The following is a 19,934-nucleotide window of genomic DNA, read 5'->3' on the forward strand; positions in this document are numbered from 1 at the left end:
AACATCCTCCTGGAAGGCCGGGCCTTGAAACTCTTATACACCTCTGAGAAAGGTGAGTCCTAGAACAAGCCCAGAAAAACATCCTAGACATTATTCCAATAACTCTTTTCCCACAGCTCTGCAGGACACCTGCCAGCCCAGTCCTGTTAGAGATCTGGGTCTGTCGTTTCCACTGAGGTCTTCAGACCAGGGTTCCTGCCTCATATTTTATAGTTAATTAAGTGCAGGGATTGTATCTGTTTCCTTACTTTTTTTTTTTTTTTTGAGGGTGGAGGGTGAAGGGCGTGGGAGTGGGTATAGGGGTAAGGTTTGAACTAATGAAACCAGAAGCAAAACTCAGTTCAAGATGCCCTCCACAGGGGGACCTGATTTTGGCCAAGCAGATATCACGTGTGAGATCCAGGTAATTTACTCCATGCTTGAGGGTCTGCTATCAAGCCTTAGGGACTGAGAAGTGGTTTTAGTCACAAGCAATGCACATGCCTGTAGATCATTGCTTATTAGATTGTTTGCCCAAATAAGGTGTTATCCTGAAGTTTTTTGACAATTCTAAAAGCATCTTCCAACTCTGCAGTGAGACATCTAAGATATGTGTTACTTCCCTCATATACATAAATAATTTTCAATAAAAATCAGGGCGTGAATAATTTATTTTCTCCACCAACTGAAAGCCAACCATTTGGAAGACCACTTAGAAGAGAAGAGATAAGTCATTCGTTTAAAATTACTTTTATATTTACATGGAAAAGAGGAAGTTTTGTGCTTCTCTTTGAATTTTCTTGAAAATCGAGGGCTTTATTGAATAGTTTTGGCATTAGGGTCATTTTTCATTAAAAGGCGAAAAGGCATCTGAAATCTGTATCTCTATGGATTATTCGGCAGTGGAACCTGGGCGATTCCGTGCAGAGGGTATTTGAGGCATCCAACTTTTGGGAGTGAAACAAACACAAATGCTCCTTCCCCAAGGGGCGGGGGCGGTGCCTGAGCGACGCACCAATCACAGCACGCCCTGCCCTATATAAGGCCCTGAGTCCCGTGCAGTAGTTTACTCCACTTGCTAGGTGGTATCTATTGCTCTACTTCTAATATAATGTCTGAGATGGTACCCGCCGCTCTAGCAGGCCCTGTTCCACCATCCATGGAGAAACCAACCCCCCAAAAAAGGGGCAAGAAGCCAGTTGGTTTGATGGGTGGAAGTCGCAAGACCACAAGCGCCTCATTGTCCAAGTTGATTATCGAGGCCTTTTCCATTTCTCAAGAGAGAACCGGCATGTCTCTGGCAGCGCTGAAAAAGTCGCTAGCAGCCGTGGGCTATGATGTGGAGAAGAACAAGAGCCGCATCAAGCTGGCTCTCAAGAGCCTGGTTAGCAAAGGAATTCTGGTGCAGATCACGGGTACCGGTGCTTCCGGGTCTTTCAAGCTCAGCAAGGAGGTTGCTGCTGAACTCACCAAGGGAAAGGTCAAGAAGCCTGCTTCTACCAAAACGAAAAAGCGGGTCTTGGCCAGAGACTTCACATCTCCACAGAAAGCTAAGACCAACAAAAGAGCAAAGACGCCGAGGACAGCAATGGCTGAGAAAGCTGGTACGAGTGGCAGAAAAGGTAAAGGCGCCAAGGGCAAACAACAACGGGAAAGTCCAGCGAAGGCTAGAGCAGGGGAGCCCAAGGCTCGGAATTCTAAACTGACCCAGCAGACTAATCCTAGGAAAACAACAACCAAGAAGTAAAATTTCTGCAACGGCTAGTTTTCATAGAACCCAACGGCTCTTTTAAGAGCCACTCAAATGATTTTAAGAGTGTGTGTGACATTGCGTTTTCAGAAGACTCCGGCAGAAAAGACTATTCGTCAACCTTATCGCTTGACAATAAGCAAGTTTGTGATGCGGTGATAGTGTCTTGTCAGACAAACGGTACAGACTCTGAAGAGCTTCGGATACTTAATGGTATGCTGACTGCCCAGTTCCAGAAAGTTAGGTTGTCCATCCTAATAAAAATAAGGCACATTCCTTGTATGTAAGTTCCTAAATGCTTAGAGAAGTGCTGGATTTTAAGTCGAGAGAGGAGAGGAGATCAGCTCCGTGCCCAACCATACCTGACCATGTTTTTTACCTAATGCTACTCTAGTGTATGATTTAATGTGCCTTTCCATGTAAGATTTCTGAATTCAGTCTCCATGGACTTTACAGGGGTTAATATACAGAAACCAAGGTCTCAATTTGGATTAGTGAGAAGTTTACTTCTCGTTAAACAGATTTCTTTCCACTATGAGTGATTAGTTGCATAAATCACAGATGTTTCCGTTTTACATTTGCAAGAATATTGAAATGCCTTTCACCTTCCTTAGTTTGCAAGTAGTTACCAGATGACTTTATATATTAAGCACATACTGTTACATTAAAATTTGGTTTGATAATATAGTCTTAATATAATTGTTCTCTATTTATGAAGAGAATAATAGGCTTGTTCAGATTGTGCTACACAGGCTGGAAAATGTTAACTCTAAAACGTGTGGAGATGTTGGAGGTTCAAATATTAGGGTGTGACCTTTAAATCACAAGCCTGCTTGTACTAGGAAACGCTTAGGGTCGGAGTTAAAGCATCTTTTCCGCTTTAAACAGTTTAGTTTGTTTTCACTTAGTTTGTGATTTAGCGTTCTTAAAGATCCTCGTAAATAAATTTATACTGTTAATCTTATTTTGGGCCTTGGTATTGGGGGCGACTTCGAACAAAGCCCATTGCAAAACTACGTAATTAATGCAGTCACACATACAAACATGTTCTATATCCTGTCTGAATTCATTTGTATAACCGGGCCACAGAAAAAACAAATTAATTGTATCCTGTATGGAAAACGACTAAATACAATGGTTTCAATTTGTACAGAATCAGCCACAGCCCTGCTTTGCTTGGATAAAGTGGCCATTGTTTTCCTCTGAGGTTGGAGTTGGGATAGTGCAGGAAAATTCTTCACTGGCCGGACAAGGCAGTGAGCTACTTCTCTGTGTCCAGCAGTGGACTGACCCCAGACTATCATCGCAGAAAGGAGGAACAACTGGTTTCATCCCGCCCAGAAGCCAGCCGACCTCCCAGCACTACTCCAACCTGTGTAGAACCGGCTCGGCCACTCTGCGCCTTTGCTCCTCAGGCCCATTAGCGCCTGGATTGCATCGGATTAAAATATTGACCAATGAAGGTTTTCCCTTAAGTTCCGGGTACCGGTATGAAACCCCTTGTTTTGGCCAATAGGAAAACAGCCTTGTAACACCACCCTCCGCAATTTAACAGTGGTTTCTTCGCCACACTGAGAACCAGCCAATGAAAGCTTGTCCCCAAAGAGCCTTCATTTGCATAGCTGTGTGTTGTGTGGGCGATACTTTGAACTTTTGTGCCATGGATACCTCCAGCCGTCCACTTAAGGACAGTTCTCAGAATATTTCCAGATGCACAAAATAGGCCCATTTCTCTCATGGGTCCAATCTTATATCACTTCGCGTTTCACCGTTTCTGAAAGCCTACTTTCTTCATAAAGACCCAACTTTCTTAACACCTTAGTGAAGGGCAAGGCCCTAAGTATTTAGTTACATAACTGCAGTGTTAATGCAGCTTCCGACCATACTTCACATGTTAAATTAGCTGACATTTGGCTTTCACACACCTCCGCAACGTCCAACAGCCCTTCAGCGAGTTTGTGGGCGGCCCTGAAAAGGGCCTTTTTGGTTTTTTTTTAGAAAATGTCGAAGTCTGTCTCGGCCGATGCCGTGATCAACCACCGAAGCCGTAAAGGGTGCGGCCCTGGCGTTTGAGTGCGTAAACCACGTCCATGGCGGTGACAGTCTTCCGCTTGGCGTGCTCGGTGTAGGTAACAGCGTCCCGAATCACGTTCTCCAAAAACACTTTCAACACCCCGCGAGTCTCCTCATAAATTAGCCCAGAAATGCGCTTGACACCACCACGGCGGGCCAGGCGACGAATAGCTGGCTTGGTGATGCCCTGGATGTTGTCCCGTAAGACCTTGCGGTGACGCTTAGCGCCGCCTTTGCCGAGGCCTTTACCACCCTTTCCACGACCAGACATGGCTGCTGGCACAGTAACTTCTTGAACTTAGCACTGCTCTTTAAATAGCATTCTTGCGGACCTGATTGAAAACGAGAGCCCTGGTGGATTTTCCAAATTAGGTCATCAAGGGGTGGGGCAAGGAGGGGCTTATTAACATTTCAATGTTTTGATTGGTCGGAATACCTCGCTCTTCGTCTGGAGGGCCGGAAGGTAAAGTGGCCTACAATCAGCCGAAAAGCTTTAGTTTCTATTTTGCCTTGCACTATTTTTCTTCTGTGTGCGTTTGCAAATTGAGTATGTTCAGCTCAAGGACACGGATCACAGAGCTTCACTCCACATTTCCTTTTGGTAACTTGGTAACTAATAAGTTAGATAATGGTTCCTTGGGGAAGGTAAAAATAATGTGTAAAGGAAGATAGAGTTATAGGTCAAGGGACTTTCCCTTTCAGTCCTTTTAATGTTTCAGTTTTAAAGGACGCATTTGGATGGGGCGAAGTATAAGCCTGGCCATGAAGAGGCTCTCGTCCTAAAAGATCTGTGTTTGGAAAGACAAAAAGGTAGACAAACGACTGCAAATTAAAACTTCTTTTCTTCTCTTCCTCAATTCAAACATGTACTGGGTGACTCTTTTTTCTGCAAATGCATGTGAGAGAAGGAATTTAAAACTAGGCTTGGGTAATCAGTTACCTCGACCCTCTTCCTGGCCTTCTGCGCCTGATTGGCCTGCAGTTCCTAAAAGCTCCTTTCCTTCTTTCATTAATCCTTTCTCAACCTTCTCTAGTTTTAGTGACAAGAACATACGTTTGTTTTGTAGAGTCAGGATTAATAGTAAGATAAGGCTAATACTTGATTAAGGTCATTACAAAGCCTACAGGGCCCTCCCCTGGGAGGCCTATGATGAGATTATGGGTGTTTTGAACAGGTTAATCCCATTTTTGTTTTCATTCTTTTTTTAAAAAAAAGCCGAATAGAACAGAACTGGATCTGAATATGGTTTGAAGAGAAGGATTTCTCAAATCAAAAAGTTTCTCTGGCTTCCTGACAACTTTAAAAAATTTCCACAGTAAGAGTCACTCTAGTTAAATTGAAAAAAAAAAAAAAAAGACACCCCTCCCCCCCATCCTGGTTAATAAATAAATGTCTGTTGGGGAGATTTAGAATGAGATTATGGCCTGAGAGAGAACTCATATAATAACCTCAGACTTAGGTAAAAAGGGAGAAGAGACCCAAAGATGGAGCCAAAAGACCCAGGATAGGGCAGGAAAGCTCTGGATGACATATGGTTTGTATCACTTCTGAAATAATTAGATGGTTATATTCTTCTGCCCCAAAGTGAGTGTTTTTAGGCTCCTGACTTTCACTACCCTTTCCCACCACAAACATGCACCTTATAAGCAGAGACTTAGCTAGGAAGAAATGCCATTCATTACAGAGGAAAAGTGCAAGGTCAGAGTTCACAGGTAAACATGAAATCTCAACATGCTTTTTAATTCATGAAAATAAATTTAAAATAATGTGTATAACATGGTTCTTTTTTTCTTGTTCCCTTCTCCTAATTTCTTCTTTTCTAATTTTTTCTCAATGACATTGACTCAAAAATCGTGAATGTCAAAACAGAAATATTTAAGAGGTATACAATTATAGATTTATATTAAAAATGGATTCTTCCACTCTAGGAAGAGTTCAGGTATTCCTTGGTCCTGTAGCTTGGGAAAGGGTGGGTCACCCTGGAACTCTCATTCTCAGAGTGAACCTGGCTTCACAGAGCCCCATTCCTGTGAGCGAGGCTCTTCAAATAAAAACCCTGCAAACAAGTTGTGGCTAAATGGACACATGAAATATTCACACAAATAAAACTGCGATGTTGGGCCTCCCTGGTGGCGCAGTGGTTGAGAGTCCGCCTGCCGATGCAGGGGATACGGGTTCGTGCCCCGGTCTGGGAGGATCCCATATGCCGCGGAGCGGCTGGGCCCGTGAGCCATGGCCGCTGGGCCTGCGCATCCGGAGCCTGTGCTCCGCAATGGGAGAGGCCACAACAGTGAGAGGCCCGCATACCGCAAAAAGAAAAAAAAAAAAACAAAACAAAAAACTGCGATGTTAAAAAAAAGTCTTCTAAAAATATAAAATGCCCAGAACCACTCTCCACAAACTAACTCAATCAGAATATCAACGTTGAGGAATATATGTACACATATCATCCCATGGAATATATATGTATTCAAAAGACAATTCTGATACTTAGCCAGGGTTGAAAACTACCAGAATATACCAACACTTTTTAGGGTACAGCTGTACTTTAGGAAAAAGAAATCCCAGGGTAGAAATACTTTTGAGCAATATTATAGTTGCAGAAATACATAAGTACAATCTCACCCCACTTAGCCTGACAGGGATTTATAACAGGACAGCAGTTAGCTCTGGGCATTTGGGGACACCACTCCTGGTCTGGGGCAGACAGCTCTTCTGACCTCTGGCTGATTTATCTCCTTCCCATCTAAGTCTTTAATGCATTTCTCTTTTTCAGCCACCTAATCTTTACTTTGTTATGATCTATTTTCTTATTCATTTTTCCTGATTTAAACTGTCATTCCCACTGGCATGTTTTTGGTTCCATAACATACATATACTGTGTCTCTCCATATTTTTCTCATTTCCTCTCCTTATCCTTCTAGGAAAACGTCCCTGCTTTTTCTCCTTATTTTATTTTATTTTTTAATTTTGGCTGTGCCATGCGGCTTGCGGGATCTCAGTTCCCCATCCAGGGATTGAACCCGGGCCACAGCAGTGAAAGTGCCAAATCCTGACCACTAGACCACCCGGGAACTCCCTGCTTTTTCTCTTTAGTTCAAACTCTTTTACTAAAAGTTTTTGGCACTTGCACTTTCTAGGCCTGCTGTCCTTGTGTGGGTTTTCTCCCCTAAATATTCGTTATACCTTTTGACCTTCTTTAGTAGGTCATTTGTTATTTGGAAAGAGAATTTCTAACAGTATCCTTTCTTAAACATTTGCTTCAAAATTTTTATAAACATGTTTGTAGTTAAATTTGATTTTCAAAATTCCATTGAATACTTCCTTAATCACACACACAAAGCCCAAAGAAAGGATTTTGCATTTGTTTTAATGGTGAAAACGGAACACAAAAGTACACAAAGCAAAGATCATTAACTGTTACATCCATGTTTAAAACAGGTGCTTTCTTGCACACATAGTGAAGCTCCTTTGCTTGCTGACTATCTTACGAAAATGCCATTGTGGTCACTCTGTTTACAGAATAAGATCCAGGATATTTCATCAACTCATAGGGTAAGGTTAACTGACAAGACTTTCACTGAAGTTTATACAAATATTGGTATTATCCTCCCCTCCCCCTCCACACACAAATGCACTGAAGGCTCCAAAATTCTATTTTAGAATCTTTGGGTCAAAAGCCAGAATTTATTTTTTTTACTTAATTACTTTATTTACAATACTTTCTATGCAACTCTGGTGAAAAATGATTCACAGGTGCTTCAATGCTACCCATTCCATAATATCTCCCTGAATGATAAATAGAATAAATAAAAATGTGAATTTGATAGTTAGAATTTTGTGTGTGAACAGAAAAAAGAATTCCCAAATGTTTCAAATATTTATGAAAAAATTATAGAGTATATTCTGAAATGTTAAAACAGGTTCTCTCCTCACTCAGGAAATAATCAGAGGTGCTGCCACTAGACAGCAGAATGGATACTCAAAGGAGTATCCTAAAAAGATGGAACAATGCCAACCACATGTTTTCTTGATTCAGAGAGAGGGATTGTGTAGTGGCTATGAAGATGAGCCAGGCTAGCTGGGAAAAAAAATCAATACAATCATTTTCCAGCTGTGTAAACTTCAGCAAGTTAACCAACCTCTCTGTGCCTTGGTTTCCATACAGCAAAATAAGGGTAGCAGAATAACAAGAGTTTCTACCTCACAGGATTCTTCCGAAGAATTAAATTAATATTTAGAACAGGACCTGGCATCTAGTAAGTACTCGATAATTATTAGCTGAAAAAAAAGTTAGTTTTAGAAAATATTTAAGCCTAAGAAGACTTTTCTGAGAATGAAAATTCATTCAGCCAAGAAATAGAAGCTACAGAAGCATCTGCTTAAAACACATCATATGTATCTCTCATACACATGAGTAAACACCTTAGAGAGTTCCTCAGAATCAGCATATGTGAGATACCAGCATGCATGCCAGGCCAAGTAATAAGTGCATGCAGGATGTCAAGGCAACCCAGGCTTGTTAATCAAACTGTCACATGAAATGATTTAATATTGTATTAATATTCTACATGTTAATCACTGATTCAAAAAGGGAGAAGAAAATATGATGACCCAAAGTCCACAGAAAGAAATCAAAATTAAAAATATCACTGCACGCGTGTGAAAATCTTCCATGGTTAAAGTCATGCATTTTTAAATTCTAGTTATTATTAGAGTGTGTAGCTTATAAGAACCTTGCAGCATTTTAGAGAAGGTCTTTTGTTTTTAAGTGTGTGTTTGTACCTGAAGAATGTATCAAGTACACGGTTCTCTAAGACTATATGATTATAACTTAAGCCGAAGTTTTGCCTGTACCGCCCAGCAGCCTTAACCAACTGCTGGCAGGTTGCCTCAAAGATCAGCAGGTTTGTTCGTTTTTCTTCTGTTCTGTTCCCAGTTCAGGTAGCTCAACAGTGCCCTGTGATTCCAGCGATTCAAATAGCTGGTGAATAGTTTCAGCTTTGCTCTCTCAAATTTTCAGGGGCTTTTCTCCAAAAGTGATCCCCAGCGCCCCATCCCTTGTTTATTCTTTTCCCCTGAGGAACCCCCTCCCCCCACCCCATAGTCGAAAGACCACTGTGACATTTTTGGCCACCAGATGGCGCGCTTCTCCTTACTACCACCCTTGTCAGTGGTTTTGCCAGAGGCAAAAGAAGATACAGATTTTTAAATGTACAGATTTTAAAATCTGACTTTTCAAATGTAGTTGACCTTAAGAACTGATGAACAAGGCTAGAAAAAGTAAGCTCAGAAACACTGAAAGAAAATGGAGATTTATAACTACGGTTATTAAAAAAAAATTAGCAGGCCACAGTTGCCGACTGTTAATAAATGTGTATTACTGTGAAGAGTAGAATGTTTCTTGAAATTTTGGCCTGTGTGAAACAAAACCAATATAAGACAAATGTTGCCTAATTAATTGTAACCTATCCTTAATGAGGTAGGACGCTCAGTATGAGCCAGGAAGCTTTTTGGCAGTCTGCTTTGAGTATAGGATGATGTTTAAGGAGAAAGAATTTGTCAGTGTGCTTCCACCATGGTTTGGAGGTAAAATGACCAATGTGTTACAGCTTAGATGGTAATGTGTCTAGTGTGAAGAAAAACAATTAATTCAGTTACCATGGTTTAATGAAAATATTTCATGAAACAAAACATTAAAAAATTAGAAGCAGTATAAATGTCCCCAAAATAACATAATGATTAAGTCGATTAAGTATATACATAAGATGGACAAATACATCAGGAAAACCATGCAGTACACAACACAATGAATTATGCATTTATTAAAATATATGTATCTACTAATTTTATATATTTTAATATAGCAATAATAGTGAGAGGAAATATGCAAATTTTAATAGACTTTATGACTGACTAATGGAATCATAGTTTCAATTTAATTCATTTTCAACTTTTCTGTAGTAAGCACAAATCCTATATACTTTTATCCACTTAACTTTGGGAACTGCAAAAAAAGAAAAGTTTAAAAAAATAGTTGAGATCTCTTTGCCCAAGTTCAATATCTACCAAACAAACTTTTGAGCAGTATTTGGTCTGAGGCAGCTGCCCTCCAAGACAGAAAGCCTTGTTCACAGTTATGCAGCCAAATACACGTGGCAGGACAAAGTAAACACAAGTTTTCTGTGTGTATATATTAGTACTCTTTTGAATATGGTCAGACAAATTATTTTCCCAGAATCGACTAATTCCTGAGTGACCTGGTTAGATTAATTTTTTTGAATGTGCACAGCTGGGGATGAGAACCAGACTCTCAAGGACCCCAGGAAGATGCTGGGGGCAGCATCTTGGTGCTGACCAAGGCCACTTGGTGGCTTCTAGTTTTCCATCTTTAATATGAGAGAAGTTGTTCCAGTTTGGGGAGGGAAATACCTCCACCCTGGTGGTCCTGATTGGAGCAGGACACTGAGGTCCAACACAGTAACTAACTGACACCCCCAATCACAGTCCCATGAGTGATGCCAGATAGAGCTGGCCAGTGGTGGCAACAGGGGTCACATTCCAGGGCTCTTCCCTCAGGGACTTTGAAAGGAAACATGGCTGATATTGTTTTCTGCTCTTTTTTCCCTTCATTTGGATCGAACTCACCGAGAATATAGACAATGAGACAAGAGAAGAGTGATCTCCACAGCCATCTCCTTCCTTCCCCATTTACTCCAGGCATCTAACCATCTGAATGCAGCGCCAAAGAGCTGGATCAAAGAGCCAGATTGACTGAGTTTGAGACCTGTCTCTGTCTCTGGCAAGCTGTGAGATACTCTATTTTATATTTCACTTTCTTCATCTTAAAAAAAAAAGAGGATAATAGTACTTACATCAAAGAATTATTGAGATAATGTATATAAGTAGGCACTCAGAACTAAGTCTGGCACCAAGGAAGAGCTTTATAAATAAGTGTCAGCCACCTTTCCATTATCATCATCATCTTAATTATTATTTTCATTGTCAGAACAAGGAGAGGGTGTGAGCAGAGATCAAATCCTGTGCTACTTCAAGTCTGGCATTGTAAGTGTGGGTATCATTAACCTAAGGAAACCTACATGGCACCTTTGTGCAAGTTAGAAAAAGACATTACCTCCTCAAGACACTTCCCACCCATTTTCGGGAAGACTATCATAACACGCACAAACATCCATGATGCCTCTTCTGGGAAAGGTGCCTCCTCGGGTTGTGCAGTGGACAATCTTCATGCTGTACAACGGTCCAGGTCTCCCTCTGATGGAAGAGACCATGGGGCTTGGAAACAGGTGAGTTCTTGTATAACAGAGAGAGGGTTAAAAGGAAACTTGAGTGGGTCCAGGAAATGCCTGAATGTGTGTGTCAAATTCTGGTAGGGGTATTAGAGTGTATGTCCCGAGGAGAAGGTTCAAAGCTATTCTCAGATGTTTAAAGGAATCACAAGTCCCCCCAAATTTAAGCAGACTCATTCCACCGTTAGGAGATGAGATGAAGTAGGGGTATGGAGTCTGAGGTGATGCAGGAAATGGAGGCAGGCTCTAGATGCAGCTTGGGATTCAGGAGAGCCAGTTCTCGGGGAGAGGTCACAACTGGGGCCCTTTAAGAAGCAGGAACTCAGAAACCTAGATGGGGAACTTTTTGACAGTGAACGGGGAAGGCTAAGAGCAGAGAGTTCCTGAGACAGTTCCTATTTCTTAGATCCAGCTGTCCGGAAACATGAAGAACGCCTCAAGTGCACCTTATCTTTCCCCACAAGGAGTCTGCAGGCTGCACTTCATTCACATTCAGCTAAGACATAGTTCCCTGCGGCTCCTCCTGTAAAGACAAGATTCAGGAAAGAGGCATCACAGACCTACGATCCTCTTGCCTCCTCCCCTCCCCGGCCACGTATGTCAACTCTTACCACCCCCTTCCCAAGGAACTCCTGGATTTCAGGCACCATTATCTCTCATCTGGAATTGCTGAATAGCTTCCTAACTGGTCTCCTTGTCTCCCATCTCACCTCCTAACAACTCACTCTCCATATAGAGGAGACTGGGTTCCTCCTTGCTTATTTAAGTCGCTGCATTGCTCGCCGCCCCTCCAGTGCTCATAACATAATATCCCAAAGGCCCCCAGGGCTCTACAGGAGTTGGCTTCTGTCTGCCCCTCTATCCCCTGCACCACCAATGTTCAGGGAGTAGAAATGCAGACTGAAAAGTATGTAAAGTCAAGGGTCAAATTGATAATAATTTCTCACCTCCCAGCATGCCTCACACTGTCCCACTTGCATGGTTGCTTCATCTGCATTGAATTCCCCTCGTCCTCAAGCTCACCTAAAGAAATCCTACTTCTTCAAGATCCAGAAGCCTTTCTTGGTCCCCAGATGGACGTGGTCATCCCTTCCCTTGACACCCCAGAGCATTTGCTTCATATCTGCCTTAGGATCTTTGGGGGTCTTTAACTGCATTTACCTGTCATGGATTTCATTCCTTACTAGACCTGGGTTCTGAGATAGCAAAGGTGACTTAACCTCAAAGCACCTGCACTACCTAAAACAACACCTTGCAAACGAATAGGCATTCAAAAGATGTCTGTTGAATTAGGAGCTTTCATTCTGAGGGAAATCATTAATTCCTGCTCCCAGAGAGATGCCAAGGCTCCCAGAGGAAGAAAGATGAGAAGGCTTCTCATGGATGCCAACTCCCCTTTGCCCTCCCCCTGCCCCACTTCCTGCAGGAGGGTTAGTGTGTCCTGGGGGCAGAGATGCTAAGAGGCTTCCTCCTTCCTACTCACTGGAAGCCTGCCTTCTCCTCAAGATTCTGAACAAAATTCCAATAAGGAAGAGGATGATACAGACAGCAATTCCACTGATGATTCCAGTGACCAGGGTGCCAGACAGCGAGGGCTCTAAAATAGCAAAAGCAAGTGAAAGCCCATGATCACTGCCCCATCCCAGAGCCAACCCTCCCCTCACTGCCCTGTTGACCACTCCCATCCCACCCACACCAGGTTTACTCAGCCCCTGGCTCCCATCCATACCCCAGGTGGCAGTGAGGGGCTGATCCAGGCCTGGGTGCTCCACCTGGCAGCTGTATCTCTGCTCTTCCCCAGGGAGCACAGCCAAAGCCACCCAGCCCTGGTAGGTTCCGTCCCCATTGGGCAGCACGTCCTCAGGCTCAACATCCTTGGCATCCAGTGGCTGCCTGTCCTTCAACCACCTCATGGTGATGTCCTGGGGGTAGAAGTTCAGAGCCTGACACCGTAGAGTGGTCACTGCAGAGGCCACGTGATGAGTCACTTTCACCAAAGGAAGCGCTGAACAGGAAGGAGGGAGGATCTGGAGAGGGGATTCCTACCCACGCCAGGAAGACCAGAACTTTCACTTCACTTTCTCTACGGGTTGGAGGAAGGAGTTTCCCTGTGCAGACAGAGCAAGTTGTAGGAGAGACACACCATTTTGTGCCCTAACACATGTTCCAAGATTGGGTTCTGATGTGGTGTCACATGGAGAATAGTCACAGTCATATCAGCCTGTTCTCCGGTCCCACATGTAAATATGCATACCTGTTGCCCATGTCTTATGTTCTTTGTTAAGATATTAAGTTGAATCAGATGAAATTGCCCCTATGAGGCTCAAAAGTGATTGAATATGTACTACTGGTAATTTCACCTGGTTCAACCCAATAAGTATTCTTGTAAGAAGGGGCCTTGTAAGATAGGCAGCCTACGTGACTACTACCATGTTCTGTGAACGTAACCTTTACCCTCCAAGATTCTGCTACACTGACCGGTCGCCTCCTTGGTATTCATTTCTTGCCTTGGTATGCGTGTGATAATTGGCATCTCTGAGTTCCTAAAAGTTATAAATATACATAGCGTTCTTGGTTAAATCAAGAGAAAAATCACAGTTACTTCTTCTTTAGCTACGTGCATGGGAAAAAAATGAAAACCATGACTCATGGCTGGATGATACATTGCAATCGTAAGGTGGAGACCTCAGAGCTGGAGACCTCAGCGTGGAAAACTCAGACCTCATTACCTTCCCAGAGAGTTTACACAACCTCGACCATCTTTGAAAACCCAGCCGGGGATCCCATGCCCTGCATCCCCCTCCCCTCCGTCACGAGAGGGGCAGAGGGTGCTCCCGCCATACCTTGCTGGTCCAGGGCCCCTCTCCCCAGCTCCAGCAAGCGCTGCAGCTGCTCAGGGCAGTCCCGCTCGAGGTAGGCCCTGTTCTGCTTGGCCCGAATCTTGTTCACTTCCCACTCCAGCTTGGTAGTCCGAGCCCTGGGCTCTGCTGCTCTCCAATCCAGCGTCTCAGGGCGGAACTCAAGATGGTCCTGCCCATCGTACCCGTACTTCCAGAACCCTCTGGTGCTGTTGTCCTCTTGCACTTCACAGCCCAGGATCACCTGCAGGGTGTGGGACTCTGGCAGCACTCCCAGCTTCGTTACTGAAACCAAAGAAGCAGGCCCCTGTTTTCGCCATTACAGGGACCCAGTGACCTCAGGAATCAAACTCCTGCCCTCTTCCCTGCCCCCGGATCTCAACTAGCCAGTTCTCTCCCTCAAGATGCATCCCTGAGGCAGGGACACACTCCACCCACCTCGGGAAGGTGAGGCGTGCTCTCCACGTACCCTTGCTCTGGTTGTGGTTGTCCATGATGGTCCACAAGTCCACTATGAACATGTGATCCCAGCCTTTCAGGCTCTGGCTCAGCTGCAGCCACAGCTGGCTGGTGGCCCTGCCCCAGAGCCACGGGGCACGAGGCTCTGCACGGCGACTCTCGTGATCGTAGGACACGAACAGCTGGTCGTCCACGTAGCCCAAGGCCTCAAACAGGGGCAGCCCAAGGTCTGGCTCGGAGGCACCCATGAAGAGGAAGCGCAGGGAGTGTGACCCTGGGGAGAGGGCAGCAGGCCTTCTCTGTGAACTGCCTGGGGAACTGGGAGGCAGGCCTTCTGAATCAACTGGTCCCAGCTGTGTCTGGTCCCACCCTGTGAAAGTGACATGCGGTGCCTGCCTTCCCTTCGCATGCCCCTCCCATCTGCTCTCCCCTTGTGCCCCTCTGCCACGTGTGCCTGCCACCCCACTGCAGGCCCCAGCCCCTGCCCCAGTAGTCACAATTACAGCAGCCTCCCTTGGATCCAACAGACTCTAGAAAATCCCAAGGTGTGTCTAGCTAGGGCAGTTGAGCTCGAGAGTTAGTGCTCAGAGCCAATTAGATCCAAGTCCAGAGGAATTATTGCTGTTTTTTTTTCACTACTTCCACCTCTAAATGCTTTACAGTGTACAGGCAGACTTCATCTTACTGCACTTTGCAGCTAATGTGTTTTTTACAAATTGAGGGTTTGTGGCAACCCCGCGTCAAGCAAGTCTATCAGCACCACTTTTCCAACAGCCTTTGCTCACTTCATGTCTCTGTGTCACAGTTTGGTAATTCTCACAAGATTTCCAGCTTTTTCATTATTATTATATTTGTTATGGTGATCTGTGATCAGTGATCTTTGATGTTACTATTATAAAAAGATTTTGCCTCTCTGAAGGCTCACATGATGGTTAACATTTCTCAGCAATAAAGTACTTTTAAATTAAGGTATGTATGTTGTTTTTTTTAAGACAATGCTATTGCACACTTAATAGAATACAGTGTAGTAAACATAATTTGAATATGTACTGGGAAACCAAAAACTTCATGTGAGTAGCTTTACTGTGACATTCCCTTTATTGTGGTGGTCTGAAACCGAACCCACAATATCTCTGAGGTCTGCCTGTAAATGTTTGCTGTCAAATGCTGGAAGATGTGCTGATAAACAGCTCAGGGCAGCTTTTCAGCAGCAAAACTGTTCCAGATCAAATGCAAATATAGAAAAACCCCAGTAAGCCCAAGAGGACAGACTTCTGGGCAGGTGAAAGCTTCCTTACACCTCCCCTCAATTCTAGAATGAGGGAGTTCAGGAATGTACCCACAATGCCTAGAACAATGTCTGTCATGTAGTATGTGCTTAATACATACTTGTTGGGTGACTAAATGCTGACTTCTAGATTTTTGTCTCTGGCCATGAACTCTAGACTCTTACACTCCAACTGCCTACATGATATCACCAGTTGGATGACTCACTGGAATCTCAAACTTGAACAAGTCCAAAACCAGGCTCCTGATTCCCCCCAACTGCTCTTTCTTCTGCCTTCACCATCTCAGAAATGGCATCACCTATCCCCCTGTTGCTCAGGCCAATGAAATAAAAATAAAAATAAAATAATAACAGAGGCACCTTCGACTTTGTCTGTCATGTGATCCTTCATAGATCCCTCAACAACTCCCTTCAAAATAGATCCAGAATACAACCGTTTCTCACCACCACTTCTGCTCCCACCGGCCCAGTCCATCAACTCCTGCCTGTCTGCTTGCCCTGTTTTTATCGTTGCCCCCTTCACCATGCTTTCCACAGAGTAGCTGGAGCAATCTTTTCAACAGCTGTGCTTGATCACATCACTGCTGGGCTGGAATCCACACTGTAGCCTGTGAGGCCCCAGGACACTCGCCCGCGGCTCCTCTGCTGAGCCCATTGCCTATTCTAGGCCTCCGGCCCCTGCGCTCCTGCTGCAGCAGCACCCTTGCTCTTTCTTCAACCAGGACATTTCGTCTCTTCAGGGACATTTGGCAATGTCTGGGCACATTTTCTGTTGTCACAAGTGGGGACTACTAGCTTCCAGTGAGTAAAGGACAGGGATGCTGCTAAACGTCCTACAATGCACACGACAGTCCCCACAACAGAAAAGTTGTCAGGAGTGCTGAGGTTGCAAATCCTTGCCAGATCTCCCCAGCCTGTCCGGGAAGCGCTACTCCCAGGCGGCATCACCTCTATTTCCTTCAGGTCTCTGTTCAAACCCAGCCAGGGAGAGTGGCCTGCCCTGATCTCTGTGCTTCACACGCTTTCAGGGCACCCATTACCTGATGCTCTCTATCCTTTTGTGTATTGTCATCCCCGTCTACTTGACTGCAAAGCACCAGAGGCCTAGGCTCCCTGCTCTCTCCTGGGTCTAGAACAGCGTGACACATGGGTGGTGTTCCTTCAGTATTTGTGAACAGTGAAGACTTGTGTCCAACAAATTTTATGATTCAACCTCTAATGCAGTGTGACTTTTAAGAATCACAGCTATGAAGCGGAGACACGGGCTCTGCCCCAAAAGCCCTGAGTAACATTGAACAAAGTCACCACCTGTGAGCAAGTCTTATCTCATTCTCATCATCTATAAAGTGTGGATACACATACTACCTACCCTCCAAGTGTGGTTCTGAGGCTACATGACAAAGTATAAAGCGTCCAGAGCTGTGCCAGACAACAGTAAGGGCAAACACTGTCAGCTAAGATTAGAACCAGTGGTACTTCATTTAGTGTCAGAAAACCAGATTGCCTGAATTCTTTGTAACCTGGGGAAAGGATTTAACCTGAGGTCATTAACCACTAGTAAAATCAACATACGAATAGCTCCTACCTTCCAAATGCATAGTAGAGTCAAACAAGATCACAGATCTGAAGGCGATTTAAAACTGAGGTCATTACTTACATGTTAATTACCATCCCTTTGGCATCCTTTAGTAAAGGCCGGTTAATTATACAATATTATTAACACTGCAAATCAACAACCCCGGGCTGAAAAGGAGAACTGTGCGATTCAGTTCAAAAGTTCAAAAACAGCAGATATGTTATTTTTCCAGGCAAAAGAACAATCACCAAGAGTCAGTTAGTCCCTAGGCCGATCTCTGTCAAGAACCTCCCACCCACAGCGCCAGTGGTTCTGAAATGGAAACCCGGCTGGGTCCGCCGTGCGTTCGCTCGTCCCAAAGTCTCCCAGCCGTTAGAGCGCCCGGGGAAGGAAACACCGAGGGGGCGCTCCGGCCGAGGTCGCCCTTGGTGAAAAGAACTTCCTGTTTGGGGATGATCGGGGGTAAAATGACACAACCACCAGTAGAAACAAGAATACCGAGATCCGAGTCCAAGGACCCCTAATCCGAGTTTGGCCTCGATGAGAAAAGGTTTATATCTAGAAACGTCACGCTCGGAGGAGGGAGTGGGTGGTTCCGAGTGTAACTCCATAGCAGCAGGGACAGCGAGCGGGCCGGGGGTGGGCGTGGAAGTCTTGGGGCGAGAGGCCCCGTAACCCCATCTGCACCCCAGTGACCCACGTCCCCTCCGGGGAAAGTTGGGGGAGGGGACCGCGCACAGGACTGAGCAGTCGTTCCGAGCTTAGCGAACTCCCAATCGCTAAGAAAAGCTAGTTTCGATTTTTCCTCCCCCCCACCCCGCCCCCGCTCCCCTCTCTGGCCCGCAGCCCCCGGACTCACGCGGCGGTCGCCCCTGCGTGGCCACCGTCCGCAGGAGAATCAGGAGGAGAAGCGCTGGCCGGGCTCGCGGGCCCATTTCGCCGGCTCGGACCGTCCGTCCTGGCGCTTTTCAGCCGCTTGGGTAGGGCGGGGAAACGGGGGTGGCCCAAGAAGTCACCCTGGAGCCATTGCCGAGGCTCCGGGGATCCCAGATGAAACTTCCTGGCCAGTGGGATCCTTTTCCGGGGCCACTGGCGAAAAGAAATGGGTCTCCTGCACTTGAACTCTCCTGCAATCCAGAGTACCTGCTTGGGAAACACTCGGTGACTCAGCTGTCCTTCTGGTTTTTAAACCCAGAGAGAATGTTGCTGACTGGGGAAAGTATATTTAACGATTTTCTGATCTAAATATTTAAATATTGAATAACTTGAAAATTTAATTATACATTTTCAAAAATTTTAAGTTCAACTTCCCAATCCTGATGTTTTTGCATAAAAATTTTATTTTATTCTTTGATCAGAATTAGTTAAATCATAAGATTAACAGATTAGATCCTATCTACCGAAACATCTTTCACAATTTATGTAGTTAAATTATATTTCACAAACTACTGCACATTGGAATCACCCGGAGAATCGTTAAACCTATTGATGCCCTGCTATAGCCCCCAGACACTCTGATTTAATTGCTGTATGGTGCCACCAGAGCAACGGGATTTTAAATACCCCTCTTTCCCCCAACACACACAACAAAGTTTGAGAACTACTGTCTGAGAAATTTCAAAAGGATATTAACATCTGCTTTTCCTGAAACCTTTAAGTGCCTAATAAGTGATACCTTTTAAAGCATGTATGCAAATTTTGGCCATCTCAGAAAAAATCAGAGTTGGAAATTAAGGCCTCTTAACTGTGTGGGGATATGAAATCGGGTGGGGAAAATGTTGAATATTGCTGATGAGCACATGGGGGTTGATTGTACAATTGCTTTTTTTTCTTGGTAACAGCTTTATGGAGATATAATTCACGTACATACAATTCACCCATTTAAAGTATAAAATTCCACGGTTTTAGTATATTCATAAAGGTGAGCAACCGTACCACAATCAATTTTAGAACATTTGTCATCCCCTCCACAATGAAACATTTTAGTACCGGTTAGTCATCATCTCCAAATTCCACCATCCTCCCTGCCTTTCCCCTTACCCAGTCACTAAGCTGCTGCTAAAAAAACATAATTCAGCAAAGTAAATTTTAAAGATTGGATTGGCTTTCTTGAATGATTCATGAGTCAGGCAGCATACCATCTAGCAAGCAGAGGAGAGCTCCAAAGAGCTACAAAAAGGGAAAGATTTAACGGTACTATGGCCTTACTCCAGTTTCTCTGAACCTCAGTTTGCTCATCTGTGAAATGGGGATAATAATTTCTGATCACCAAATGATACTCTATGTGAATGACCTCTTGCAGCTGTTAACAGATATGGACACCCCTAGAAGGTAATAATTACAGATTGGCAGATTAGGAATAAACTGTATGTTGTACGTTTTTGTTTAGAGTGCCATCAGAACTAACGAGATACCATGGTATAAATGTCTCTTTCATTTGGGAAGAGTTTGGGACCATTGCAATGACTATTTTTGTCAATTGTTATCTTTCAGTTCTTCCAAGAGCCTTAGAAATTTTAAGGGAGAAAACGTCCTCGATATTTAATATCTTCTAATGAAAACTGTCGTATATATTTTTTTCATTACCGATGAGAAGAAGAGCAAAGTCTACTCTTGCTCACTTTAGTATAATCAGAGTTT

At 44.2% G+C, this 19,934-nt stretch overlaps 3 protein-coding genes across 8 annotated transcripts; 1 reads left to right on the forward strand and 2 right to left on the reverse strand.

Moving 5' to 3' along the window:
- Positions 1-1,062: 1,062 nt before the first annotated feature.
- H1-6 (H1.6 linker histone, cluster member) lies at positions 1,063-1,726 on the forward strand (the record flags this gene model as incomplete). Its single annotated transcript, XM_082639124.1, has 1 exon — positions 1,063-1,726. Exon 1 carries the CDS (start codon positions 1,091-1,093, stop codon positions 1,724-1,726), a length of 636 nt encoding a protein of 211 aa, XP_082495250.1. The 5' UTR covers positions 1,063-1,090.
- A 1,984-nt stretch (positions 1,727-3,710) lies between these two features.
- On the reverse strand, positions 3,711-4,074 carry LOC309812860 (histone H4). Its single transcript, XM_082637126.1, has one exon. The coding sequence runs from the start codon at positions 4,071-4,073 to the stop codon at positions 3,762-3,764; it is 312 nt and encodes a 103-aa protein (XP_082493252.1). The 5' UTR covers position 4,074; the 3' UTR covers positions 3,711-3,761.
- Positions 4,075-9,468: 5,394 nt separating this feature from the next.
- On the reverse strand, positions 9,469-18,471 carry HFE (homeostatic iron regulator). Of its 6 annotated transcripts, none has more exons than XM_082639341.1 (6): positions 18,154-18,471; positions 14,441-14,800; positions 13,957-14,256; positions 12,843-13,118; positions 12,597-12,710; positions 9,469-11,636 (listed from the first exon to the last, which is right to left on the reverse strand). In XM_082639341.1, exons 1-6 carry the CDS (start codon positions 18,227-18,229, stop codon positions 11,596-11,598), a joined length of 1,167 nt encoding a protein of 388 aa, XP_082495467.1. In that variant the 5' UTR covers positions 18,230-18,471; the 3' UTR covers positions 9,469-11,595. The 6 variants fall into 6 exon arrangements, with proteins under 6 accessions (XP_082495467.1, XP_082495469.1, XP_082495472.1 ...); XM_082639342.1 differs by having other exon boundaries at positions 9,471-11,636; positions 14,441-14,704; XM_082639345.1 differs by lacking the exon at positions 18,154-18,471 and adding an exon at positions 17,376-18,102 and having other exon boundaries at positions 9,471-11,636; positions 14,441-14,704.
- Between the last annotated feature and the right edge of the window lie 1,463 nt (positions 18,472-19,934).

The sequence above is a fragment of the Mesoplodon mirus genome (genome assembly GCF_964341445.2).
Source record: "Mesoplodon mirus genome assembly, chromosome: 12".
Classification (NCBI taxonomy): domain Eukaryota; kingdom Metazoa; phylum Chordata; class Mammalia; order Artiodactyla; family Ziphiidae; genus Mesoplodon; species Mesoplodon mirus.

What these genes read in the sequence shown, in the direction of transcription:
- LOC309812860 (XM_082637126.1), bottom strand. Translation starts at nt 4,073, where the DNA reads ATGTCTGGTCGTGGAAAGGGTGGTAAAGGCCTCGGCAAAGGCGGCGCT.
- HFE (XM_082639341.1), bottom strand. Translation starts at nt 18,229, where the DNA reads ATGGGCCCGCGAGCCCGGCCAGCGCTTCTCCTCCTGATTCTCCTGCGG. An exon ending in CACGCAGGGGCGACCGCCGC is followed by an intron (nt 14,801 to 18,153) that starts GTGAGTCCGGGG and finishes TCACTTTCACAG; the next exon opens with GGTGGGACCAGACACAGCTG. An exon ending in AGGGGCCCTGGACCAGCAAG is followed by an intron (nt 13,119 to 13,956) that starts GTATGGCGGGAG and finishes CTTCCTGTTCAG; the next exon opens with CGCTTCCTTTGGTGAAAGTG.